Source organism: Punica granatum, chromosome 8 (assembly GCF_007655135.1).
Source record: "Punica granatum isolate Tunisia-2019 chromosome 8, ASM765513v2, whole genome shotgun sequence".
Lineage (NCBI taxonomy): Eukaryota > Viridiplantae > Streptophyta > Magnoliopsida > Myrtales > Lythraceae > Punica > Punica granatum.
Genome location: NC_045134.1, coordinates 22,542,442 through 22,566,963, shown reverse-complemented (window position 1 = coordinate 22,566,963; position 24,522 = coordinate 22,542,442). Strand labels below are relative to the sequence as shown.

General features: G+C 37.0%; 3 protein-coding genes across 25 annotated transcripts in view; 2 read left to right on the top strand and 1 right to left on the bottom strand.

The window, feature by feature from the left end:
- Window positions 1-24,522, top strand: part of LOC116216014 (putative disease resistance protein RGA1) — a 250,966-nt gene that overhangs the window by 30,624 nt on the left and 195,820 nt on the right. The gene's annotated exons all lie outside the window — the stretch shown is intronic.
- On the top strand, window positions 1,452-9,230 carry LOC116216020 (COBRA-like protein 7). Of its 2 annotated transcripts, none has more exons than XM_031551936.1 (3): window positions 1,452-1,723; window positions 7,306-7,652; window positions 7,761-9,230. In XM_031551936.1, exons 1-3 carry the CDS (start codon window positions 1,659-1,661, stop codon window positions 9,164-9,166), a joined length of 1,818 nt encoding a protein of 605 aa, XP_031407796.1. In that variant the 5' UTR covers window positions 1,452-1,658; the 3' UTR covers window positions 9,167-9,230. The 2 variants fall into 2 exon arrangements, with proteins under 2 accessions (XP_031407796.1, XP_031407795.1); XM_031551935.1 differs by lacking the exon at window positions 1,452-1,723 and adding an exon at window positions 6,469-6,789.
- Window positions 9,425-14,783, bottom strand: LOC116216022. The gene is made up of 6 exons (XM_031551938.1): window positions 14,171-14,783; window positions 13,180-13,379; window positions 11,009-11,297; window positions 10,794-10,879; window positions 10,299-10,390; window positions 9,425-10,036 (listed from the first exon to the last, which is right to left on the bottom strand). Exons 1-6 carry the CDS (start codon window positions 14,507-14,509, stop codon window positions 9,774-9,776), a joined length of 1,269 nt encoding a protein of 422 aa, XP_031407798.1. The 5' UTR covers window positions 14,510-14,783; the 3' UTR covers window positions 9,425-9,773.

The following is a 24,522-nucleotide window of genomic DNA, read 5'->3' as shown; positions in this document are numbered from 1 at the left end:
CCCAAAAAAAAAAAAGGAGTTGCCGAAATTTTTCTCAAAATTTCCTACTCCTCAACATTTTCATATGACCAATTAATAAGTGTACCTCATCAAATTCTGGGTCAATGTTAATATCAAGATAATCCAAGGCTACCTTTGATAGGCCCGGCACGGGCTACAACATAATTTTTTTTGTTTTCTTTTCGGTTACGGCTACAACAGAATTTTGAATTCTTTGAACTTGAAACATCTAAATCATGTATTTGGAACTCGTAAGGATACACCATTGGAATTTGAAAGTCAAATAAATAATGAGCCGCTTAAAAAGTGATTATATCTTAATTTCTGAAAATAAATAGATTTTTTGGCAAAAAATGAAACATATTTGGAAGAAGTAATTAGGCTTAAAATTGAAAAAGAACAAAGGACAAAGAATTGAAGATGGATAGAGGGGTGGTGAGGTCGGGCCGCCAGCTACCATCTCTCCGGAGAGGTTGTCGACCATCTCATAGGTCGTTGGCAAACTCAATTAGGAGGTGGTCATTAGGGCTTGGACACCATTACCGGGAAAATCGTCCCTCTCTATCGTTGAATGGAGAGGGCGAGTGACATGATAATGGTCCGCGCTCGCAACCACTGCGCAAATTGAGGTTGCCCGGTTACCTTTGCTGCCACCATTATCGGCACGATGGTGGTCGCCATCGGGCTACCACCATGCCTCTGTCACTACTCTCTACAGAAGAGAGATGGAAGACGATTCTGAGGCAGTGGTGGCCGGAATTTGCTTGCCACCCCCTCTTTAATTCTGTTCTCCTTTCGTTCGCACTCCGAAGGTAATTCTTATAAATTAAATACAAAAGTAAGAGCATTTCGATCCCTATAGGAATAATAATTATATCCTATTCCTTACTTATCCCACCCTCATCATGCTATTAGTTCCTCAATGTTATATCCAATCAGATCTCTGCTACAATCCAAACCTCGTTGCTACGAAACATCGGATGGTTCTATTTGCACTACCCTTCTATACTTAATTAAATTGAATGCCCGTACAATGTGCGGGCCATCCATTAGTTTAGGACAAGATACAGGGATGTTTTCATGAAGGATCATAGCATGCTGCTCCGCGCCCCTGCAGGCATAGTTGGTTTCGCCGATGATTGTTGGTCTTAATTGTCATCTCCAATAGTATTATAGATCGAAAACTACGATATTGAAAGCCAAAAGTCTTGTAACCCTAGAACAAGAAGTACAGGGAATTTTCTATGGTTCCGGGAGTTCAAGCCCGGGATCCCGAACTTGAAGCCGGTGAGCCCCGAAGCAGGGCCTTGACCATTGACCCCGTCTCCTCTTTGTCCAAACCAAACACTTTGATTATAACTGGAAAGAACCAACCAACACCAAAGACCACCATGGCTTAAAAAACTAACCAAATGACATAAGCAACGAAAATTAATCAAAATAGAAGAGAAAGAGTCAATCGTCACCTCCAAGTAAAAAAAGAAAAAGAAAAAAGACCAATTCCTTCGTTTTTGCATAACAGAGTCAGACATCAATATTTTGGGAAGCACAGCAAGCATATAGAGATCGGTCTCCCGTCCTTCGTCTTCCTCATCATTGTAGTTTCGGCTTCGATCGGGACTTCTGTGTCCCCGTCCACCGCCTGCAACGGGATACTGATGTCCTACAACTACACGGGCGGGAGGGAGATCTCGCCCACCAACCCTGCCAACCAGCCCTACAGGTTTGGCTTCCGTCGATGTCGCGGCTTCATTATGTTCTGCTTATACTCATGTTTTATGTACCTTTGTCCATGTATGAAACTTCGGCTTTTTTTTTTTAAAGAAAAGATACACAAGCTAAGTATTATTAGTGAAGCGGTTAAATTATATGATATAACGAGAATGTTTTAATCCGGCCCGTACATAAAAATTCTGATGGGTAACGGGATTAAGTTCGAGATTAGTTGAAATAGGATAGGATAGGATAGCTCAACCTATCCCCAAAAAAAAAAAAAAAAGATATGATAGCTCGAAAGTCGGGAACAATGAAGAGTATATTTGGATTTCATCGAAAACTTCGATTTTTTTTTGGGAAAATGTCAAATTTGATCCTCAATCTTTAGCTCTTTTGCTATCTTAATCCTAAACCTTTTTTTTATTGAATTTCGTCCTCAATTTTTTCCACACAATATGAGTTCAGTCATTCCGTCCAAAATTCCATCCATTTTCCCTTACTTGTATATTCGTCAAATAAGAGTGCGCTATATGCGCGACAGATTACTGTTACTCTAAACTGATTGTTATAGAGCAAATCCAATTATTTTTTTAATCAGACTCGTAAACTGGACTAAGATATTTTCGATTATTTTAGGATTCTAGCTATCTGTCGGTGCGTGAGACAATGAAAGAGAAGCAATGGCTGGAATCCTAAAAGAATCAAGAATATCTTAGTCCGATTTATGGATCTGATTAAAAAAGAATCGAATTTTCTCTATAACAACCAGTTTAGAATAGCAGTGATTTGTCGCACACGTGGCGCACTCTCATTTGACGAATATATATATCAGGGAAAATGGACGAAATGACTGAACTCATACTGCACGAAAAAGATTGAGGACGAAATTCAGCCAAAGAAAAGGTTTAGGACTAAAATAGAAAAAGAGCTAAAAGTTGAGGACCAAATTTGATCATTTCCCTTTTTTTTGGATAAATATGCATAATGAAAGTGTATTGGATGGAAAAGGAATGAAATGCATTTTCTTTTCTTGGATAGATTTATTATCTTGGCACACAATTACTAATAATATTAGTCAAACTATATTCTTCTTCTTCTTTTTGGGGGTAAAAATTGAAATTATATCCAATATCCATTTCATCGTATCAAATGAGTACAGGGAATTGTTTAATTACCTAAATTAAGGGTTGAATTTTAATCATTCAGCACTTAAAAATGTTTCAACATAAAAATTACCCGATTTTTCTTTACTGTAGTTCTTTACGATCAACCGAATTTTGGCAGGTTCGACTCCACTTTGACCATCTGAATTACAACTTCGAAGTAAATATTCAGTGAGTATTATTCAGTCAAGTAACTGTATAATATCAAATAAAAATTTATGTAATTGGTAAATATGATCCAATTAAATTAGTTGTCACTCGTCCATAATAAATAAGTGACACTCATTGAATATTTAGTCACGGCCTCGATAAGCTCAAGTCATGGCAGGTCTTCGTTGGGTTCCAACATGACGAAATCGTAGTGACCGCTGATAAGGCAACACTGGCAGATTGGACCTCCCTGCCAGCAAGCCTGCGTTGAACGCGGGACGATTCTAGCAGGTTTCCCGAACGGCAACCTGCGGACCGCAATGGAGACGGCTGGGAATCTGAACCAGATGCAGATCGTGGTTCAGTTAATCGGGACACAGTTCAAAGGTGCACTGCCCAATATTCAGTTGCCGGCAAATATAGCGTTAATTAATGAGGGCTACTCGTGCCCCAACGACTACACTATGCGAGATGTGTTTGATATTGTGTCGACTCTATTGGGAAAAGTTGTATACAACAAAAAGGAAATTGTCTCGTATAAAATGATCATATGATAATTTTGGCAGGGAAATACTACGATGGACATATGCTGTAATCGGAATTCGGAATATCGGCCATCATTTTACTATTATCAGCTTCTCCTCCATTTTTATCGATGCTATTAGAGATTCTGAATTTGAAGTATCTATGTGTATGTACAAGTATTAATAGACTATTTTCAACGAGTAGTTCCCGAAAATTTTCTCAAAATTCCGAGCTCCTCAATGAAAGATTTCCATATGTATAATCAATCAATTAATGTACTTCATCAGATTGTGGGTCTATATTAATGTCCAGAGAATCCAAGACTATGTTTGGTTGGCCAGTAAGAGGTAGGAGTGTTTTTTTTTTCCTTCAGTACTAACGGAGGCACATAACTCTAATACAATGAAAGGAAATAAAGCTAAATAAAGGAACACATAAGTCTCACTAGTGATGATTGAATTCAAAATCTCTTGATTTCAGGCAGCGCCTTGTACCACTGTACCAAAGTCCCTTAAGAGATAGGAATTTTAACCTAAATTCAGCAGGATTTTGAATCCCTTGAACTTAAAATATCCAAAATCATGTGTTTGGAGCTTGACCATTGGGATGTGAAAGTGAAATGAATAATGTGCCCCTTAGAATTTAATTACAAGCAAAGGACCCGAGCTATGTAGTGGGTTTTCAAAAAGATCCCCGTCAATAATATTTTCATATGATAAAAATGTAAAAAATGATATTAGTAATATTGAAAAATATAAAATATTAACAAATTAATATCGCATGACTTATTTTAAAATTGACGTAACATAATTCGAAATTGCCTTAGTTAATAAACATATAGACGTAATGAAAAATTTAATTAGATAACATGATAAGAAAATATAAAATTGCAAAAGTTTGTATGAAATATCAAATATAGGGATATACTTTAATTTGTGAAAATTGATAATTCATGCTTTGTATATAACTATATCATATTTATTCCACTATATTTATATGATATAATTCTACCTAATTTCTCTACATTAAGTATCTCATTTTTTTATATGTTATTATTAGAGTAAACTACCATTGTTGCCACCCACTTATTCACTAGTAACCGTTTTTGCCCTTGACATATTTTTGCCACAAATTAGCCCCAAACGTTGACATTCCGTCTAACATTTATACCCTTCTATGACGGAAAAGTGACGAAAAACATAACGCCGTCCATGAATTTTTCTTCACGGAGATTAACGGAAGGGTATAAATATTAGACGGAATGCCAACGTTTGAGGCTAATTGGTGGTAAAAATATGTCATGGGCAAAAACGGTTGCTAATGAATAAGTAGAGGGCGACAGTGGTAGTCCACTCTTATTATTACTATTATAGTTTGTCCTTACTGCAACATAGTTCATTTGGTCTCAATACCTTTGTGATACATGATATCATGCTAGAATGTACTCAAATATTATGAGGATTCTTTATTTTTTTATTTAAAATTGTGGGGTGCATCATAACGTTTGAAAATATGCACCATATTATAATAATACAACAAACCTATAAGTACGAAATATTATAATTATTATAATTTTTATCAAGTACAAATTTAATTGAAAACTCATCAATGAGAACCGCGTTAATTTTAAATGGTCTCCGAAATTCATTTAAAACATCTTACGACTACAACCAACCTAAACGAAAATTATCAATAGGTTAGAGTAATCTTGCATTCACCAAAAATTGGTGGCGACTTAAATTAAAATTTTATAAAATATATAAGCCTTATATGAGATTATAAACTAATATAAAAAATAAATCAAAATAAAAAGGGCAAATTACAAAAAAAAATTCAAATTTTGTAAAATGTCTCAGTTTTGTCCTAAATTTTGTTTTGTAACAAAAAAACCCATAAGTTTTCTAAAATGTCTCAAAAATGGCCTCTGTTATAACTTCCGTCAATTTTTGCCTACGTGTGACCTACGTGGACTGTTAAAGGGACCCACTAGCTTACGTGTGACCTACGTGAACTGTTAAAGGGACCTACCATCAGCAGCAAAAATTGACGGAAGTTATAACGGAGGTCATTTTTGAGACATTTTAGAAAATTTACGGTTTTTTTTGTTACAAAACAAAATTTAGGACAAAACTGAGACATTTTACAAAATTTGGATTTTTTTTGTAATTTACCCAAATAAAAAAGAGCAAAAATTTATTAGCTCGACACCACCCATCACCACCCAATTGATGGTACCGATGACCTTTGTAGCCATGTTGACCTCGATTGGTGCGGGGTGGCACGCGTCGAGCCATCACCATGCCTTTGTCGCTTCATTCTCTCTTTTTATGATGAGGGAGAGATGGGGGACGATTCCACGGGATAAGTGGCCTTTCTTTCCCGCTTCAATGACAATTTTTGTAAACTAGATGCAAAAGTAAGAACATTTCGGTTCCCGATTATAAATTCAATGTCCGCGCAATGTGCGATAACCATGTATTAGTATTCTTGTTAGGACAATGTTTCCGTGAAGGACCATAGCATTTTGCCCCGCGCCAGGGTAGGCACACTCAGTTTGCGGACCTCGAGCTTAGCTATAAAGCTTGACAAACAAGGCACTTGCACACTGCTAATGTTCCGTTGATAATTATTGTTGATCTTAATTCTCGTGTCCAATAGCATATAGATCGGAAATTACGATCGAAAGTTGTAAGTCTCGTAACCCAAGCACAACAAGTGCGGGGATTTTCTACGGCTCCGGAAAAGCCAGTGGAAACCGAACTCAAAGGCCGGTGAGCCCGACCACCGTGGCCTAGACGGTTGACCCTGTCTCCCCTTTGTCCAAACCAAACACTTTGATTATAACTTGACAGAACCAGCCAAGTTTCCCAAATGACATAAACAACGAAAATTAATCAAAAATAGAAGAGACAGAGTCAGTCGTCACCTCCAAATCAAAGAAAGACCAATTCCTTCGTTTTTGCAGAAGAGTCAGACGCAAAACTCCAAGCCGGCTGTCCAATTACCTCTCATAACCTTAAAACTCACACACAGTTTGCAGAAGCCAATCTCTTGGGAAGCACAGCTAAGCTATGGAGATCGGTCTCTTGTCCTTCTTCGTCTTCCTCATCGTAGTTTCGGCATCGATCAGGACTTCGGTGTCCCAGTCCACTACCTGCAACGGGATACTTGTTACTTACAACTACACGGGCGGAAGGGAGGTCACACCCACCGACCCCGCCAACCAGCCCTACAGGTTCGGTTTCCGCAAATACCATCGTGATGTTACGGCTTCTTTATGTTCTGCATATGTTCATGTACTATACATTTGTCGAAGAACAAAGCTTCGAATTTCCTTTTAAATACGCAAACCGAGTATTGTAAGTGGTGTGGTTTAATTATGATATAAAAATTATGACGGGAGACGGGATGAAATTTGAGAATAGTTGAATGATAGCTCGAAAGTCGTGAAGAATGAAGAGAATGTTCACAGATTTTATCGAAAACTTTGATTTTATTTTTGATAAATATGTAAAAATGAAAGGGTATGGATGGAAAGTGAATGAAATGAAATAGCATACAATTACTAATAATATTAATGAATTGGAATTATATTCCTTTTTTTGGGTAAAAAATATGAAATTATATTCGCTATCCATGTTCATTTTATCAAATGACTATTAAGTTACAAAATATTTCTAGAAAATGTTTTAGAATAACAATGCCTTATTTTTCTTTACTAGTTCTTTAACGATCAATCGAATTTCGGCAGGTTTGAGTCCACTTTGACCGTGCAGAACAACGGCCTCGATGAGCTCAAGTCATGGCAGGTCTTCATCGGGTTCCAGCATGATGAGATCCTGGTGTCTGCCGATACGGCTATACTGGCAGATGGGACCTCCCTGCCAGCAAGGGTCGGGAATGGGACAACTCTGGCAGGCTTCCCGGACGGCGACCTTGAGACAGCAGTGGAGACGGCAGGGGATCTGAACCACATGCAGGCCGTGGTCCAGTTAGTCGGGACGCAGTTCAAAGTCACGCCGCCTAATATCCCGTTGCCGGCGAATATAACATTAATGAATGAGGGCTATTCGTGCCCTAACAACTACACCATGCAAGGTATGTTTTGACATTGTACGAACACTATAAAGATATGTACGACAGTTTAAGTTAATCGTTTCGTTTAGATGATCATACGATGATTAACTAGGCACTTGATTTTGGCAGGGAATACCACGATGGAGATATGCTGTAATCGGAGTTCAAGCTTGGGTTCGAACCCGACAAGTAACAAGTTTCTACCTCGCCAGAAGGGCGACCTCATTATCATGTACGATGTGACGAGAGTGTATGATACGAACTACTTCGCTCAAGTCACGATCTCGAACCATAACCCCCTAGGCCGACTTGAGAACTGGATGTTAAGCTGGGAGTGGGCTCGAGACGAGTTCATCTATTCGATGAAAGGGGCATATCCTTACGTGGTCGACACGTCCGAGTGTGTCTTTGGCGAGCAGGGCAAGTACTACAAGGAACTTGACTTCTCCCAGGCCATGAACTGTGAGAGGAACCCTGCGATTGTGGACCTGCCCCTGGAAAAGGCGAATGACACAAACCTCGGGCTGGTTCCATCCTGCTGCAGGAATGGGACTCTCCTGCCACCATCAATGGACCTTGAAAAGTCGGTCTCGGCTTTTCAGATGCAGGTGTTCAAGATGCCACCAGACCTCAATCGGTCCGAGATTGTACCGCCCCACAGCTGGAGAATCAATGGGACGATGAGTAGCACTTACGAGTGCGGGAGCCCAGTTCCTGTGAGCCCCAGCCAGTTCCCGAGCTCGCTTGGCCTGCCCTCAAAGACCTCAGCAATTTCGAGCTGGCAAGTTGTCTGCAACATCACAAGACCACAACCGCCTCCAAAGTGTTGTGTTTCTTTCTCAGCATTCTACAATGATTCGGTCATCCCTTGCAACACCTGTGCTTGTGGGTGCGCAAACGTACCGAGCAACACCTGCAGTGCCTCAGCACCAGCCCTTCTCCTGGAGCCACCGACACTCCTCCTCCCATCTGAGAACCGGACTGAGAAGGCCCTGGCATGGGCTGAGCTGAAGCGCCGGCCGGTGCCCGACCCCCTGCCCTGTTGGGATAACTGCGGTGTCAGCATCAACTGGCACCTGCTCTCGGATTACAGGAACGGCTGGACAGCCAGGCTCACGATCTTCAACTGGGGTGACACCCCATTTCCTGACTGGTACACCGCCGTGCAGCTCGACCAGGCTGGACCAGGCTTTGAGGAGGCCTACTCATTCAACGGAAGCCTCCTCTCTTCCCAAAACAACACAATTTTCATGAAGGGCCTCTCCGGGCAGGCTTACATCCTCGCAGAGACGGACGGGAAGAACCCGAAGAAAGATCCCCGGATCCCAGGGACACAACAGTCTGTGATCCTCTTCACGAAGAAGACGACTCCGAACATCAACATAGTCCATGGAGATGGGTTCCCGACGAAGGTAACATTCAACGGTGAGGAATGTGCAATTCCCACAATCCTCCCTTCTAACATTGGATACAAGATGAGGTCTGCTGGTGGATTCAGCATTTTTCTTTCCATCATGCTCATCTTCTTGTCGTAATAATTGCATTTGTATGATTGATATATTTTTTTTAATTACTGGTAAAGGGCATTGGTTTATTCGACTTTACTATGTTCATGTTATATAATATCAAATCTATCATACTGAATCAACCGGAAATCTCTCAAGTCTGCAAGACGATCAAATGAATTTTGTCGATCCCAAAGGTCTGGTCAGTTTTGTCAAAAACCCAACCAGCATGGATGCTAAAATCACTAGGGAGACTCATGACTTTGCACAGTGATCAAATACAAGAGATTAGCAGCAGTGACAATTTTCCTCTAATTCCAACCAATTCGAGATTCCGGCGAAGGGAATAATCTCAAGAGCTACCCCGAGCTCAAATCAATAAACAATTTCTTCATCTTCCCCCTCTTTAACTGGTAAATTCTTAAGGGGGAAAAGTAAGTGTGTGAGATACTAATTACAAGTATATCAAGGGCAACAGCAAAAGAGAGAAAAAATCAAACTTTTCTTAATCTCATGTGGCCGAACAAAGAGAAACCACACAAATATTCTATCTCACCTTTCTTTCCGAAAATTTAATAGCCCTAAATACATCATGGCCATATAGCACAGAGTTGCATAACAAGGATTGGATTAATTTTCATCTCCAGTGTGAGTTATGGGAGATAAAGAATTGGTAGTCAGGAAGATTGACCTGCAACCGCCTGAGCCAGTCGTCGGCAGCCTGCAGTAGAGAGTTTGCCTGCTGCCACTCGTGGGCACTGTTAGGGGTCAAGATCGAGCCCCTCAGTTTGTACGAAGCGATACCAAACACCGGGAGAGAGAACCTGGTGGACGGATCGAGCCCATACACCTTTCTGCCACCAGGGACATGTAGTTGTGGCTCAATTTTGCCTGCAGCAACTGTAAAAGGTGACCTGAATAACAGCCTAAACCAGAAGTCGAAGAAGACTAATTCTTAGGCAATCCTTCCAAGACACGTGATGCAAGCAAGAACCAAATATTGCAGCATAGCACATAGGAACTGGACCAACATTAAATCTGTACAGTCAAGGATCTGCTTAGCTCTTTCCCACTACGACAGCACTAGGACGGATTACCTACGATTTTGGTAACAAAGAGGGTGGTATTGAGAGAGAGAGGGAGAGAGAGAGAGAGGGCATACTTCTTGAGTGTGTCGACAATCGATGGAAGGTTAAGAAGGATGCATCGAGATTCTGCAGAGTTGGGCCCACAGGTATTCTGTATATAGGATACCTGCTTCCGATAATTGAATTAATCAGAACTGCAAACTTCTAAGCAGCAAGACAAGTTACTTTCAATTTGCCCTCCTGTAATTTGAAGGTGGTCACAAAATACACCACACAGCTTATGACCTTTCAAAGTGCACTGGTTTTCTGAAACCCATCTCACTTTCCCCAAGTTGCTACCACCATGCAATTTACAAAGGTGATATAACTTGGGGGAAATGAGACAATTTGACACACCAGAAGAAGCATTCAGAAACAACTAAACTACATGGTGCATTTTGAGACCAGGTTCGAGTTGGGGAAGAAGTGCAGTTACCAGCAGTCATGCACAAATTAAGTCACTGTTCTATGCATCATAAACAAAAGTTGATCTAGAAAACATGAAGAGAAAGTAAAGGTGAAAACTGTACCAGGCAACAGAGATCCAACTTGCAGGCAATAAGTCACAGCTTCTATACCTCTTCAGGTCAGGAAACTGAGTGGCAAGATTCAAGACCTGATGTATGGAGTTACAATTCGGAGATGTGAACATTATTCAGAAACTAAAATTCAAAATAGTGACAAAGTTAAAAAAGTATTAAGGGCCATCTCCATGTGGTTTGAGTTTAAAGTAGCAGTCACTTGCCTTGTCATAAAGAGGCTTGCGATGGTGGGGTTGTTCTTGCTCCAAATACTCGAAGACTAGCTTTCCTGGAGAGTTACCAACCTCTGCTTCATCACCTGAAGAACTCGTGGGAGGCTTATTATCTCTCAGCGCAAGCCTGTTCATCTTTTGAGAGTTAAAGTTCATGAAATTCTGTTGACTGCACATTCCATCTATATTGCCCTTTCCCTTCCTCTCTGCTTCACAGTCACTGCTTCCACAACTGCTCGTCTCTCTTGAGGACTCTGCATCACTATCCTCCCCAGGTTTCCTGAACATTGGGAACAAGTGAAGCAATGAAATATGGTCCAGAACTTATAAGCAAGAAACTTGCTGAACATGGAGAACATAATATTACAGAGGAAAATGTGGAGGAATTCTTAATTGTCTGGTCTGATTTCTCAAGAATATAAGAAATAATCTGTGGCCTTTCTTGCACTCACAGGATTTGAAGATGCAACTGAAAGATATATAGAAACTGTCACCTAGATAGAGAATTCAAGATAGCTAATTAGAAACATTTTTCTTTTTTAAATATAGCTAATTAGTATTCCTGCAGAAAGCGTTCATGCATATTACCAGAAGAAACAACCTGTTGTGTGGAGAGTGATTTTTCAAGTTCATCACTACTTTAAACAGATACCGGAGAAGTAATAGCTTAAATAACATATTTATCCTGAGGGAGCTATTCATTAAAGCTTCAATTTAAATGCAATCTAATACGTATTATTAGATTGGTTATTAGTTGAATGATGAGTGTTTGATAAGCTTATGTACCAATACATGCACAGTAACTAAATGATTTTACCCAAAGCCAATAGCTTTAAATAGTACCAGAAATTTAATAGTCAGAAGAAGAATCCAATATAGAAAGACAAGCTTTGCCCCACTTAGCAGAGTAATAGGGAAAAAAACATAAAACAGTCAGACAGATAAGGGACAGAGAAAATAAATAGGCTATCAAATGCAGAAGGAAAAATTATATAATCGAGTTTGGCACCCGCAATTCATTGTTCAAGTCATCATTATGCTTTCTTTTTCTCCTTAGTCATCTATGACCCACAAGATTAAGAACTATCCCTTTCTAAGTTACTAAAACAATGTAATCTTTAAGACAGTAAGGAAAGAAGAAAAGAAACTGAATCAACACAGAAACAGAAGCTGCTTCATTGAAACCCCATGCGAGGCTCTGTTGTGCCCAGGCCAAGAAATCAAAATATGCCAGTCCTTCACAAGATGAAGCACAAAACCTTGTATAAAAGAGAATTTTCTTTACTACAATCCTTTTCTCCTCATCTTTTCTTAAAAACAGTGAGTTTCTTATGTCATGGAACCTCTGATCTATTTATAGCCATGTTATAAAAAGGCTTGCTTAACAACTCGCTGTAACAATTTGATCATATTTACGCCTTTAAAAATAATTCTAAGATGAATACAATTGAGACATTCGGTCTCCCCTAAAATAAGGATGAGAGAACATACAACAGCAAGGATGAGCAAAATGTACCTCAAAATCACACTATGAAGTTCAACTGATTCAGCGGTGCAGGAATACAATACAAGCTCTATATATGAAATTACTTATTATTAGAAGGTGAGTAATTTCAATTTCAATGTGATGAAGAAGGATCCTAGAGATGATGAAGATCATTTCTGGGACCCAACAAGAATAGAAAAATCAATAACGAACTATAGAAAACCATATGGAACAACTTCAATTGACCAGCTACTTCTTCAGCTTGAATTTTCAACCTACTGAGAGATAACTGGTGCAATGCGACTCCAAAAGGGATTGATTTTCAGTTCCCTGGATCCAGCTCTCACCAAAAGTATTCCTCACAATGAGAAAAACTTCCTTGGGATCATTGGGATAGTCGGCATCTCTTCAGTAAAGTGAGTTTCTTTCTTTTCTTTTTTTTTTTGGTGGTACATTTTGGAGGTTATGGAAAAGTTCCATATATCAATGACCACAATAAGTAGAGAGAAAAGTGGAGCAAACATATTGATACATCACGTAGAGGCTGAAAGCAGTAGCAAAAGCATATGTGAAAATGCAAGAAGTGAACCGAAGACAGTGAAGCAGAGCCATAATAAGATTGTATAGCTAGACCATATGCATAACAACAGAAGTATACAGAAGGCATTGTGGTTACCTCATTCTAAGTGTATCTACATACAACTGGATCCCTGATAGCGATGGAACATAGTACTGCTTGACAGGTTCGCTCCCATTCAATACCAGCGGCACTCCCACTCCATATACGCTCCACTCTCTGAAAGCCTCCCATAAGTCGCACAATGAAAAATACTGCCGAAAATCAGATTCTCTTGCTCTCCCTCGTCTTGTTCTCACCTGGTCAGACCAACTAACAGAGTATTAAAAAGTAAACCCCAACATTCATCCAAAGGAAGAACCCATCCCGTCTATGATTTAATTTTAATCTAACTGGCCAAATGTAAAAGCCCATCATGCCAAAACGAAATCAAATACTACAAATGCCCTGCATATATTGAGTAAGCACTAAATATAGACCGATATATCAGTGACAGAAGAGATTATCATTCCAAGACAACAGGCATACAGAAAAAGAAAACAAAGCAAGAGCCTGTTATCATAATTACCCCAGTTCTAAAAACAACACTAATAAAGTGGTCTAATCCTCCAATTAGGCCTCACAAAATCTGGGGAAACACAGACATAACAAAATGTTCTGATCTTTCACTATCCTACACCTAATAAGAGCAAAAAAAGGGAATATCCTCCTAATCTCATCGAGCCAAACTAGCATAACACATCAAGTAAACAAAGCAAACAAAACCCATCACCATGTTTGATGAAAAGTTCAATACTTTCATCTAACTTCCTAACCAACCAGTCCAAAACAACCAATGCACTCCTCAAAGCCTAATTCCAATAAAGGTTTAGTTCAGTTCATACTCCAACAGCATGGAATTAAATTAAGCGCGTGAATTGCAAATTCCATCATATCCGCTTCTAATTCAGCGGAAACTGCTAGCAGCATCTTAAGACATGGCGCCACAAATAATCAATCTTGGCGACATGGGGACTGCACAGTGACGTGTTAGCGCACCATTTTGCGCGGCAGTACTTGATTGGTTGGTGCGCGGGGCGCAGGCACTTACCTCAGGCAAGTGGTGAGCCCTGACGGACGGGGTGACAGACTCGATAAGCCGATCCAAGTGGGTCAAATCGGCGGTCCGGTGAGTGGAGGAGGAGCAGACCGAGCTGGGCCTGGAAACGGACAATGCGGACTCGTCGGACTCGGACCGGGCGGGCTCCGACTCGGCCGGGTCGACTCGTCCCACCTCGCTCCTCACCGGCTTCTGCAGATGCTGCTGCCTCTGCTGCTGCTGTTGCTGCTGGAGGAGGAGCTGCTGCTGGTGCCTCCGGACGGGAGGCGGGTGGTAGAAGCGGCTGTCGGGGTGGGTCCGGGTGACAGCGAAACCGCCGGAGTTGGACATTGTCACTCTATTGAGGGATCAGAGGGAAGAGAACGGGGGAGACGGCAGCTCGGAACCAATCAAAGCAAACGGAGCTCGCGGGGAGGCTGAAGGAGATGAGGTGGGGTTTGACCATCAAGGAGCTGACTTTGAGGGGTGAGAGTGAGACGCCATGGCTGGGGACTGTGTGTGGTTTTTGGGGTTTTGAGATTTGCTGGAGAGATGGGAAGAAGAAGGAGAAGGAGAAGCGTCAAGACTGAGAGAGAGAGATTTTGGTTTCTGTTTTCATTTTCCGGGGAAAAAGAATTTGGAAAAATGGGAAAACGGAAAAGCGGAAAGAGGGGAAATGGGAACTAGACGTGGCGCGAGGGGCTGACTGGCTCCGTCGCGTCGGGCTCTGAGCCGAGCCGGTCCAGTCCGGTGGCTGTCTGGACTCGGAACGGTACAGTTGAGCTCGGGCATTGAATTGACGCATGTGACCTTATTCCCGCTCGGGCCTTTTCGCTTTTCAGTTGATCTTTTCTTTGGGTATGGTCCCTGAACTTTTGGAATTTAACCATTTTCGTCCATGTTACTTTGATTTGGGGATTTTAGTCCAATACTATGATAAACAATGCAATTTCATCCCTCTGCTCGTGGCCAACCACAGTGGTTGTCAAAGCAGAAAAAAGTGGTGCAGCAATGTCCTGCCCTGGATTTGCCACTGCGTGGAAAATACTTGACTAATAGTGAAATGTAGGGAAAAGAGGTTAACGGAAAAGGAAAATCTGGATCCCCATCAGGGCTTGGGTTCGGAGGGTCAGCAACCCTGAACTTCTCCTCCGACCCGTAGCGAGGCTTCCGAGATGGCAGCAATAGGGGTTAAGGTTGGACGTAAGGTTTCGAGTTCGATCTTCCTATTATTTTATCTTAACTTCTCATTTTATTAACGTCGAAATGAAAAATTAAATTTGAACTCTTTTGACTTTATACAAAAGTTATGCAGTATTGTACTGTGTTCCACTGAATGTTCTTGAATTTGTGAAGTTTTCTTTTTTCGGTGGGATGAACTTTTGAATTTACCGTATGTTTTCTTCGAAAAGGCAGTGTTGCTTTAATTAAGCACATGTTATCCTCCCTCATGGGGATCCAGCGGCGAGGGGGGCTTTTTTTTCCACTCTCCTCTCTTTCTTTTGACTTTTAAATTTTCATATGTTTCTTTTAATTTCTCTTTTTTAATATATTTTTCAAATAATATATTTTCGAATAAAATGTCATGTAATCTGATCGATTTTTTAATGACAAATGATCTAATTGTTATAATATGATTACTTAATTCTACGAAAACTTTTTTCTTGAATTTTTAACATTTTATATGATAATTATTACAAGTCCTTCCTTGTACCTGGTGGTGAGTATGAAATTTTTTTCCCCTTTCTTTTTTTTTTCTCTTAAATTTTCAAATCTTTTTTAATTTCTCTTTTTTTTTCATATTTTCAAATCCAACTGAATAAGATATCATGTAACCATATCAATTTTTTATGACAAATGATCTAATCCTTATAATTAGATCACTTATTTCCACAAAAACATATGCTTTTTTAATAATCTTTTAACTTTTAGAATTTCCAAAATTCGTAAAAATTTCTCCATTTTCCAATTTTTTCAAATCCGACTTGAATAAGGTATTAGGTAATATGGTCGAACCGTTGGGCCAAATGATCTTGTCGTTATGGTAAGACCACTTGTTTCCAAAAAAAAAATTTCACCCAATTTTTATTTTGAAAAATTTGAAGAAATTTCGCATTAGAAGTACTATAAATACACGCAATATTTTTTTTCAAATTTTAGGCTGCAAGTAGGAAACATTTTCCTTATCCCATGTGTCTTTTTTTGTTTTAATTTCCTTCTTTTGTCCAATGTTTTTAAATCCGAGCCGGCAAGGTAATGGTATAAACCATGTTGATCAGTCAAGTGTAATGATCCAATCATTATAATTAAAAGCAAACTTATGGAAACAAACCTCTAACATTCATACGTAAATATAACGTCAAGTTTTTTACCCATATGGTGTACATACTTTTCTCATATTTTTTTCGATCACAATAAGATTTTACATCATGGGACTCGTGTAAGGTAATAGGTAATTTCGTAGACCTTTTTTGCCATATAATTCGATCGTATATTCAGACAACTTATTTCCAAAAAAATCTCTAACTTTTATTTAGAAAATTCAAAAAAAATACTAGTATTTAAAAATACTAGATATATAAATTAGGATATATATATATATATAGTTTTTTCTAATTGTAGGTTGCGAATGAGGAATTATCTCTCTCTCGAGTGTTTTTCTTTTTGTTTTAGTTTCCTTTTTTATTCAATATTTTTAAACAAACATGAAAATGTGGTGGTGTAATTCGAGTAATTAAATGATTCGATCATTATGATCGGATCAATTACTTCTAATAAATTATTTTTTGCCTTTTTCAATTAGATTTATCCCTATTATAGGCGATTCTTCCTTTTCTTACAAATATTTTGTAACAATTCCGTACAAAACATTTTAAAATGTTACAATCAACTACATTTTGTCAATTGCCTATTAACATTGTCAGTTGTTGCTGACGTGGCATTCAACACGAGAAATAACACTATAAAAAATTATTTTAAAATTTTAATTAATTATAAAATCAAATAAATATTAGAGAAAATAAAAATTTTCTCTCTCACCTCTCTCTGTCTCCTTCTTCTCTCTCGTCTCTCTCTCATCTCTCTCATATCTCTCTTCACTCTGTCTCTCTCCTGTCTTTCACTTCTCTCTCTCTTCATCTCTTTCTCGACTGATAGGGTTCTCATCATCTCTGCAATGCAAGAAATCAAAATTACCAATCAAAAAGGGCAAAAAAAATACCGGCAAACAAAAAAGACAAAAGAAAATAAAAACCACAATTTTTTTCGCTTTTGCTCTCATCATCTCTGTGAGAACAACAGTAGGAGAAGTCAGATAAGGAATTAATGTTAGGCCTCCGGGCTGATGTAAAAATCCTCCACCCTTTGTATGCTTTGTTGTATGTATGTATACCTATACGTGTACGCCGGGGTTGGTCGAATTGATTTGGAACCCCAGATGTGCGAGGAATCTGGGTGGGTTCGGGGGTGGGGGCGCCCCTGTCAGTGACCCAACCCATGACTGAGTTCGCCAGCGGGCTCAGCTGGTGAGCTCAGTCGAGGGGTGGGGACGCCGGCAGGGCGCCCCCACGCCCGAAACAGTCGGAAAAAAGAAGAAGACAAAATAGGGTGAAGAGGGGAAAGAGAGAGAGAGCTTCGATGAGCATCTAAGGAGGCAAGACCGTGCGACGAGAGGTTGGGAGAGAGCTACGACAAGATGACGGCCCGACGGGGGTAGGGTCGCCGGCGAGGGGCGCCCCCACCTCTACCCAGTTGAGATGATTTTTTTTTTTAAGAAAAACACGGACAGAAGAGTGAGAAGAAGAGAGGGGGGAGAGAGGGGGCTCGGGTCTGGACAGCGGAGGGGCTAAGGTTCCGACGACTGTTCCGGTGAGGCAATCCGACTGGAGCTGCCAGTTGATGGGCTCGGGTGGTTAGAGGAGAGGAGAGGGGGGAGAGAGGGCAGCGGAGAGGAGAATGGAGAAAGAAGTTTTTTTTTTTCAATTTTTTTTATTTTAATTAAAATCTTTAAAATTTAATTTTTCATTGTATTGTTTTAGGCACATTAGACGTCTTATAACAAGTCGAATGCCACAACAGCGAGAACTAACAGTGTTAGTGGGCAATTGACGGAATTTAATTGATTGTAACATTTTGAAACGTTTTGTACCAAATTATTACAAAAAAAGATTTAAATGTTACATCCGTAAAATATTTTATACTGCCCAAGGTTTTTACCTTCTCCTTGATCACCACATGGTTTGACACAATGTGATTCACTTTATTCCATCTACTTTACTTTTTTCTAAGGAATTATACATATACTTAGTACTTTTTTCAAAAATTTTCATTCACGTATATAGACTTCTTCATTTATATTATATCTTTCAAAAGGAAGTATACTAATTATACGCATACCTTTTGAATATACTAATTATACACATACTTTTTGAATTACAAGTAATAAGTAAAATCACAAACCTATAGCTCCACATCACATTGACCTTCTTATTTCAGTTCAATAAACTGACATCATGTTTTGCTTGGACATATTCAATATATTTTAGTTATGTTTCCATATCATTTGTAATTTGTATGTAATAATACAAAATTAAATTTCTTAACAAATTAAAAGTCTTTTTCTATAATTGTAAAGAACTCCTTGATATATATGAAATTGTTTAAGTTCAACTATGAATATAAATACAAGAATGGAAATTTGGATCTCCACCGATGAAATTGCTTCTTCTAACCAATGGGCAAACCTATTGAATTTATAATGCAAGATTATTATTATTCACAGTTCTAGAAGGTTAGATGTCATACTTGTTCACACTCATAATTTATATTATTTATTAGGTCCACTTGGTAAAACATGTAGTTTTTAACATATTTTTTTTCCTTCATATCTATATTTACTTGTTACATGTGTTAATCATATACTTGTGATCCTACAAAAATTGATAGAAAGTTACCGCATGAAGCACGGGTATTGACTAGTTTGAATTATCCATAAAGCAAATCTATATTAAAAAAAAAGCTGAAAGTAGTAGGGATCTGCACGAGTGTAAAGTAGACGTGGAATCGTTTAGAACTAACCCTAATAGGGTAGGTTCCGGATAGGTTTAAGCATAAATTGGTATGTTTTGGATAGCTAAATTAAGAATAACTTAAAATATGTTCCAATTTTAGTTCCAATGGACAAGTGCCCGAAATTAGAAATGGCATAAATAATAATAAATATTATAATATTGTATTTATACTTATGGCTTTTTTGGCTGAAACTTATAACTTATTTTATACTTTTGAGTGGTACAAACTTAAATCTAAGCTCTAAACTTAACTTAACTAGGTATATGCTTGCGCATTTCGCGAGTTTGAAAGATTATTTAAATTATGTAATTTTTTTTATTATTTTTAGAGAACAATTAATGCATCCATGAACTGAGAAAACTTTTTATTTAAAATTTTTTTAACATTTATTTGCGATTTTTAATTTGATATTAAATGTTACAAATTTACCAAGAACAAAAATAATCAAAAAATAAATAAAACTTAAATGCGATTACCAAAATGGAATTCCCGCGTATTACACAGTATTTTTTATGATTTTCATGTGTTTAAAGTAGCTAATAAATCTAAGTAATATAGGAACGAATCTGTAACAAATTGAATCATATAAAAAATAGTATTGTAATATATATAATGATGTTTTGCTATGAAAGGAAAAATTATTCGTTAAAGTTAAGAAGAATAAAATTGCAATAGTAGAAAGAACTAAACTTAATTTGTATGAGATTATTATTATAAATAAAACATTAGAAAAAATTAATATTATAGAAAAATATACAACAATGTGCACGCTATGAATAAAAAATTATAATAGAAATAGTTATCATTTGATTTAAACTTAAAATATGTAAGAGCAAACTAATCGTGAAAGAAATTAATTGAGGTAAAGTGTGAGGAGAAATAAGAGTAGAAAAAAGTGTAGAAAATAATTTTTTCCTTATTCTAGTTTTAGGATATGTAGTATACTGAATTTAGGAAATCATTTTACATTTCGAGAAAAACTTTTAAGTTATTGAGGGAATTTTTAATTTTTCAAAGAGAATCTTTGGATGTTCCTAAGTACAAATAATATAGACGCATATCTTATTTTCATTGAACCGATACGTGCAATATCTTGCAAAATTCATTTGACTTAAATTAATAGATACATGCATCTTTTTTTTCTTATTTATTAGATTCTTCAATTTATAAGTCATGTAACGATGAATTGAGATTTCTATAGTTTGTGCTAGCGCAACTACATCTTGAGGTCTCGACTTCTATATGTTATAATTGATTCATTTTGACACCATTATGCTCCGATCAATTTATCTATTCAATTTCTAATTGATTAGATAACAAATGCTAAAGGGTGCATGCGAATCGCACCCGTCCTTTAATATATATATATATTACTTATTTCTCTTCCTTGTTGCAATGTCTAAAAGTTCGAGTTTTTGTAACGAGAAAATAGAATAGGTTTTAAATAGGTAATTGGAACTTGTGATGTAATACAAGTTTCGAGTAGGGTCTGAATCTAATATGTTGCAAGATAGGGTTCAGATTCAAAATCTATGAATCTATATACATATGAAAACAAAGTACGAGTTCAATTCTCACGCGGCCACATCATCATTAATGTATTTAGGAAATTTTTATCATTAATTATATAGTATAATATATAAATATATATATTATTCGCATATAGCCCAATAGAATATATACAAGAGAACAAAATATGCAGTAGACTCTATACATTAACTATTATTTAGGAATTTTTTTATATTGTAGCAATTTATATATACACCCTGCACAAGTTGAATAAAGAGAGGCAACGCTATATTAGTCAAAGCAATGCTATATGTTATGTTGATCGCATTATGTCAATATATATATATAGATCGCATTATAAGAAATATATTGCTATGCTATATTAGTCAATAAGTCTAAGTGTATTTCTAGAATTATATTATAAGGTAAACTATATTAATTGGAACTGTGCATATATTTAACTATAAAATTTCTACTCCAAGTGGCCCCAAATTCACCCAAAAAAGAATCTCTACAACATGCAAATATTCTTGCCTCTCCTCCAAGCTTTGTGCAAAGGTTCCTCTCTCTGCCTTCCAAGTTTTATTGGTGATTTATTATACACAATCTTATTAATTTTATTTTAATGAGTATTAGCATATATATGTTAAATAGTAGTTAAGTAGGTTTAAATTTTTTATAGATAATATATGTTGTTCGATTGAAAATTTGAATGAAGCTTTATATTGTCTGATGAATAAATCAAGGAAGATTGATGGAGGTTAGCATAAGCTAATCATGAAAAGAAGGCCATGTCTACTGCTAGTTCCACGGGGCGCAACGGAAGCGAAAAAGGAACAGAAATTCAAAATTTCCTACCCGTGAAACTAATTCCAAGACCTACTAGAAGAATAAGAGTAAATAAAAACGTACCTGGAATATTTAAAGTTGTCGACCGAGCGTCCCACGCGTGACGCCTCTACTGGAATCCACACCGACTTTGTCGACGAGTCTTCGAGATCGGCGGTGCTAGTGACCAACACTCGAAAGAAACACTGGTGCGACTCTCGAAATTTATTAGACTTAATTGGACCTAATGAGTTGAACAATTCAACTCAATTATGCCCATTTATATACATACATGTATATCTTATATATTTGTGTATGTAAACGTACACAAACACATGCATACATATATATCTCATCTGTATTATATTTGTATGCTCTGTACCCTTTATATAACAAACAGGAAGGGAAGAAAATTCAAATCCCACCGATGTGGGATTAGAATTACATGGGCTCCCTACATGACATGTGTCTAGGTAAATGGCATCATTTAATTAGCCCATGTGTATGTATAAATGTAGACATATGTATGGCCCATGTGTCACCGTATTAATCGTGCATCAATTTGGTCCATTTAATCTAATAAATCGAGTCTAATTAATCGACAAATTTAATCTCATTAAATATCCGATTAATTAGTCGCACCATAAATCATCTAATCTCTATTAGACGATTTTATTGTTTCAAAATATCTCGTCAATTTAGTCGTAGTGTGTGACCCTATAGGTTCCCAATTACGTTGATAGTAATATCGAAATCTCTATTTTAATATTACAAACAGTGAGCGGCATCTAGCAATGCATCACTGTTACTCAAGTAATCGAAAAGTCAATTTCTCGACGAACCTTGTGACCTATATTACCGTGTAATATAATCCATTGTCCTCTATATCTCTATTGAGCCCAAGGCATGGTCGATGACATCCTTGTATGGCTCAATATCTCTCTTTCTTGGTTTACTAGGTAAGTCTATCAGAACAAATGAGCTCGATATCGCTATATCGACTCATTTGGGTATGCATACACTTTTAGACTTAACCACCAAGTGGCCGTGAGATATCGCTCCCGTTTCGTAGGAGGGACAAATCCTATCTTGGTTACTCACATTCCTCTCCATGCTCTGTGATATACCCAATAACTGTCTTTATAACCAGCCTGTTACGGTAGCGTTTGACAGTATCAAAGTATATGGCATTACATGTAGGAATCCATGGTGATCTCAAGTCAAAAGACCATTACACTATAGTCACTTTGAGATATGCTAATGACAATCACGTAACAAACCATGTAGCAATCTCATGGCGGGTCAGTCCAATACACATTACTCTTAATGTATACATGTGGTGTGATTTGATATCTCCATATCCATGACCTATGAGATTTGGTCATCAATCAACACTCACACTAGTCTAACCGTATTATCGTTGTCCTAATTAACGATAATACTTTGACTATGGACATTTAGGAATAATGGTCGGTAATTATAGGATCTCACAATCAAGTCACACTTGATGCCTATTGAACATATTATTCCAAGGACATTATTGTGTAAAATCATATTTAGCGCAATCTACACAATAACAGAAATGCCTCGTATTATACTGAAATAGATATCATATTACAGAACTGATGATAGATTGTCTCTAGGGCATACACCAATTTCCAACAATTACCACCACAATATACATTGATTTTTATATTTTACATTTTTAATAATATTTAAGAATATTTCTCTCAATATTAACTAATTTTTGCCAAGTTTATACAGTTTTATGATTTCTTTAGAAAATTCTTGGAACAAAGAATTTGTAATACAATTTAAACATTTTCCATCACTCTCCATTGTAAATTTTGTGTTTTTGAACTATTTTAGTTGTCAATAATTCCTTCCCTCAAAGTTTCAATTCAAAAATGATATACACTATATACTTTGTGGTAATCTAATCTTACATGATTAATTTTTAATATTATTTTTGTATTTAGTATATATTTTATCTTTTTATAATCTTACACTAGGTACTATTTATTAGATAGATCTTTGAATTATTGTATTGCCATATATATTATATTTTCACCACATGTTAGTTATACATGGAAATTATATGCTAATTCATCTATGAGGAAAGTATACTTTCTAATCGTTTTTCTCTCCTAAGATAATTACCTTAATAGCATGTATGCCTTTAATATCAAGGAAGGATATATTCATGTATATATGACTTAAATATAATCTCTATGCATGTCAATGAGTATTTAGGAAATATACTTTGTATCTCAAATTCTATATCTATACATATATAAGAATTAAATTAATAATCATATATTATATATATTAGGTAAACTTTTCATGAAATTTTTAGATTATTATGATACAAATTTAAATTGAAAGAAATAGAACAGAATTAGTTTTTACGCTTTAAATTCTTTTTTCCGGTTTTTCAATTTATATAAATCTCGATAAACTATTTATGTATAACAATCACTTCATTATTTGAAGATTTCTCTTTATAATCAAAATCTGTAAAAATAATATATAGTCGAAAAATTTTATTTTTGTATAAATAAACTTTAGATATATATTATATAAATATTAAGAAAATCAGTGTTTCTTTTCGGTAGGAAGAAAATCTTTTTCTATAGATACTACAATATATATCCTCGTTATTTTTATGAATACAATATATATGGCTAATAGATGTATAAAGGAAAGTGAAGTTTCCCCCGATCAACAAATTCCTAATTTTCTTTCTCTAATAAAATTTGAGCCTATCTATATTTTTTTTGCTTTATTAGTTTATTTATAGCGTAGGAAATTTTGAGGCGTTATTTTTTCACTCGATCATCGATAACTATAAGTATGTTCTCTATCTTCTCTTTTCGTTACTTTTCAATTCTGCATTAAAATTTTACTTTTATTTAAAAATCAGTGCTCCTCCAATAATCTCATTTGATTTTCAATTG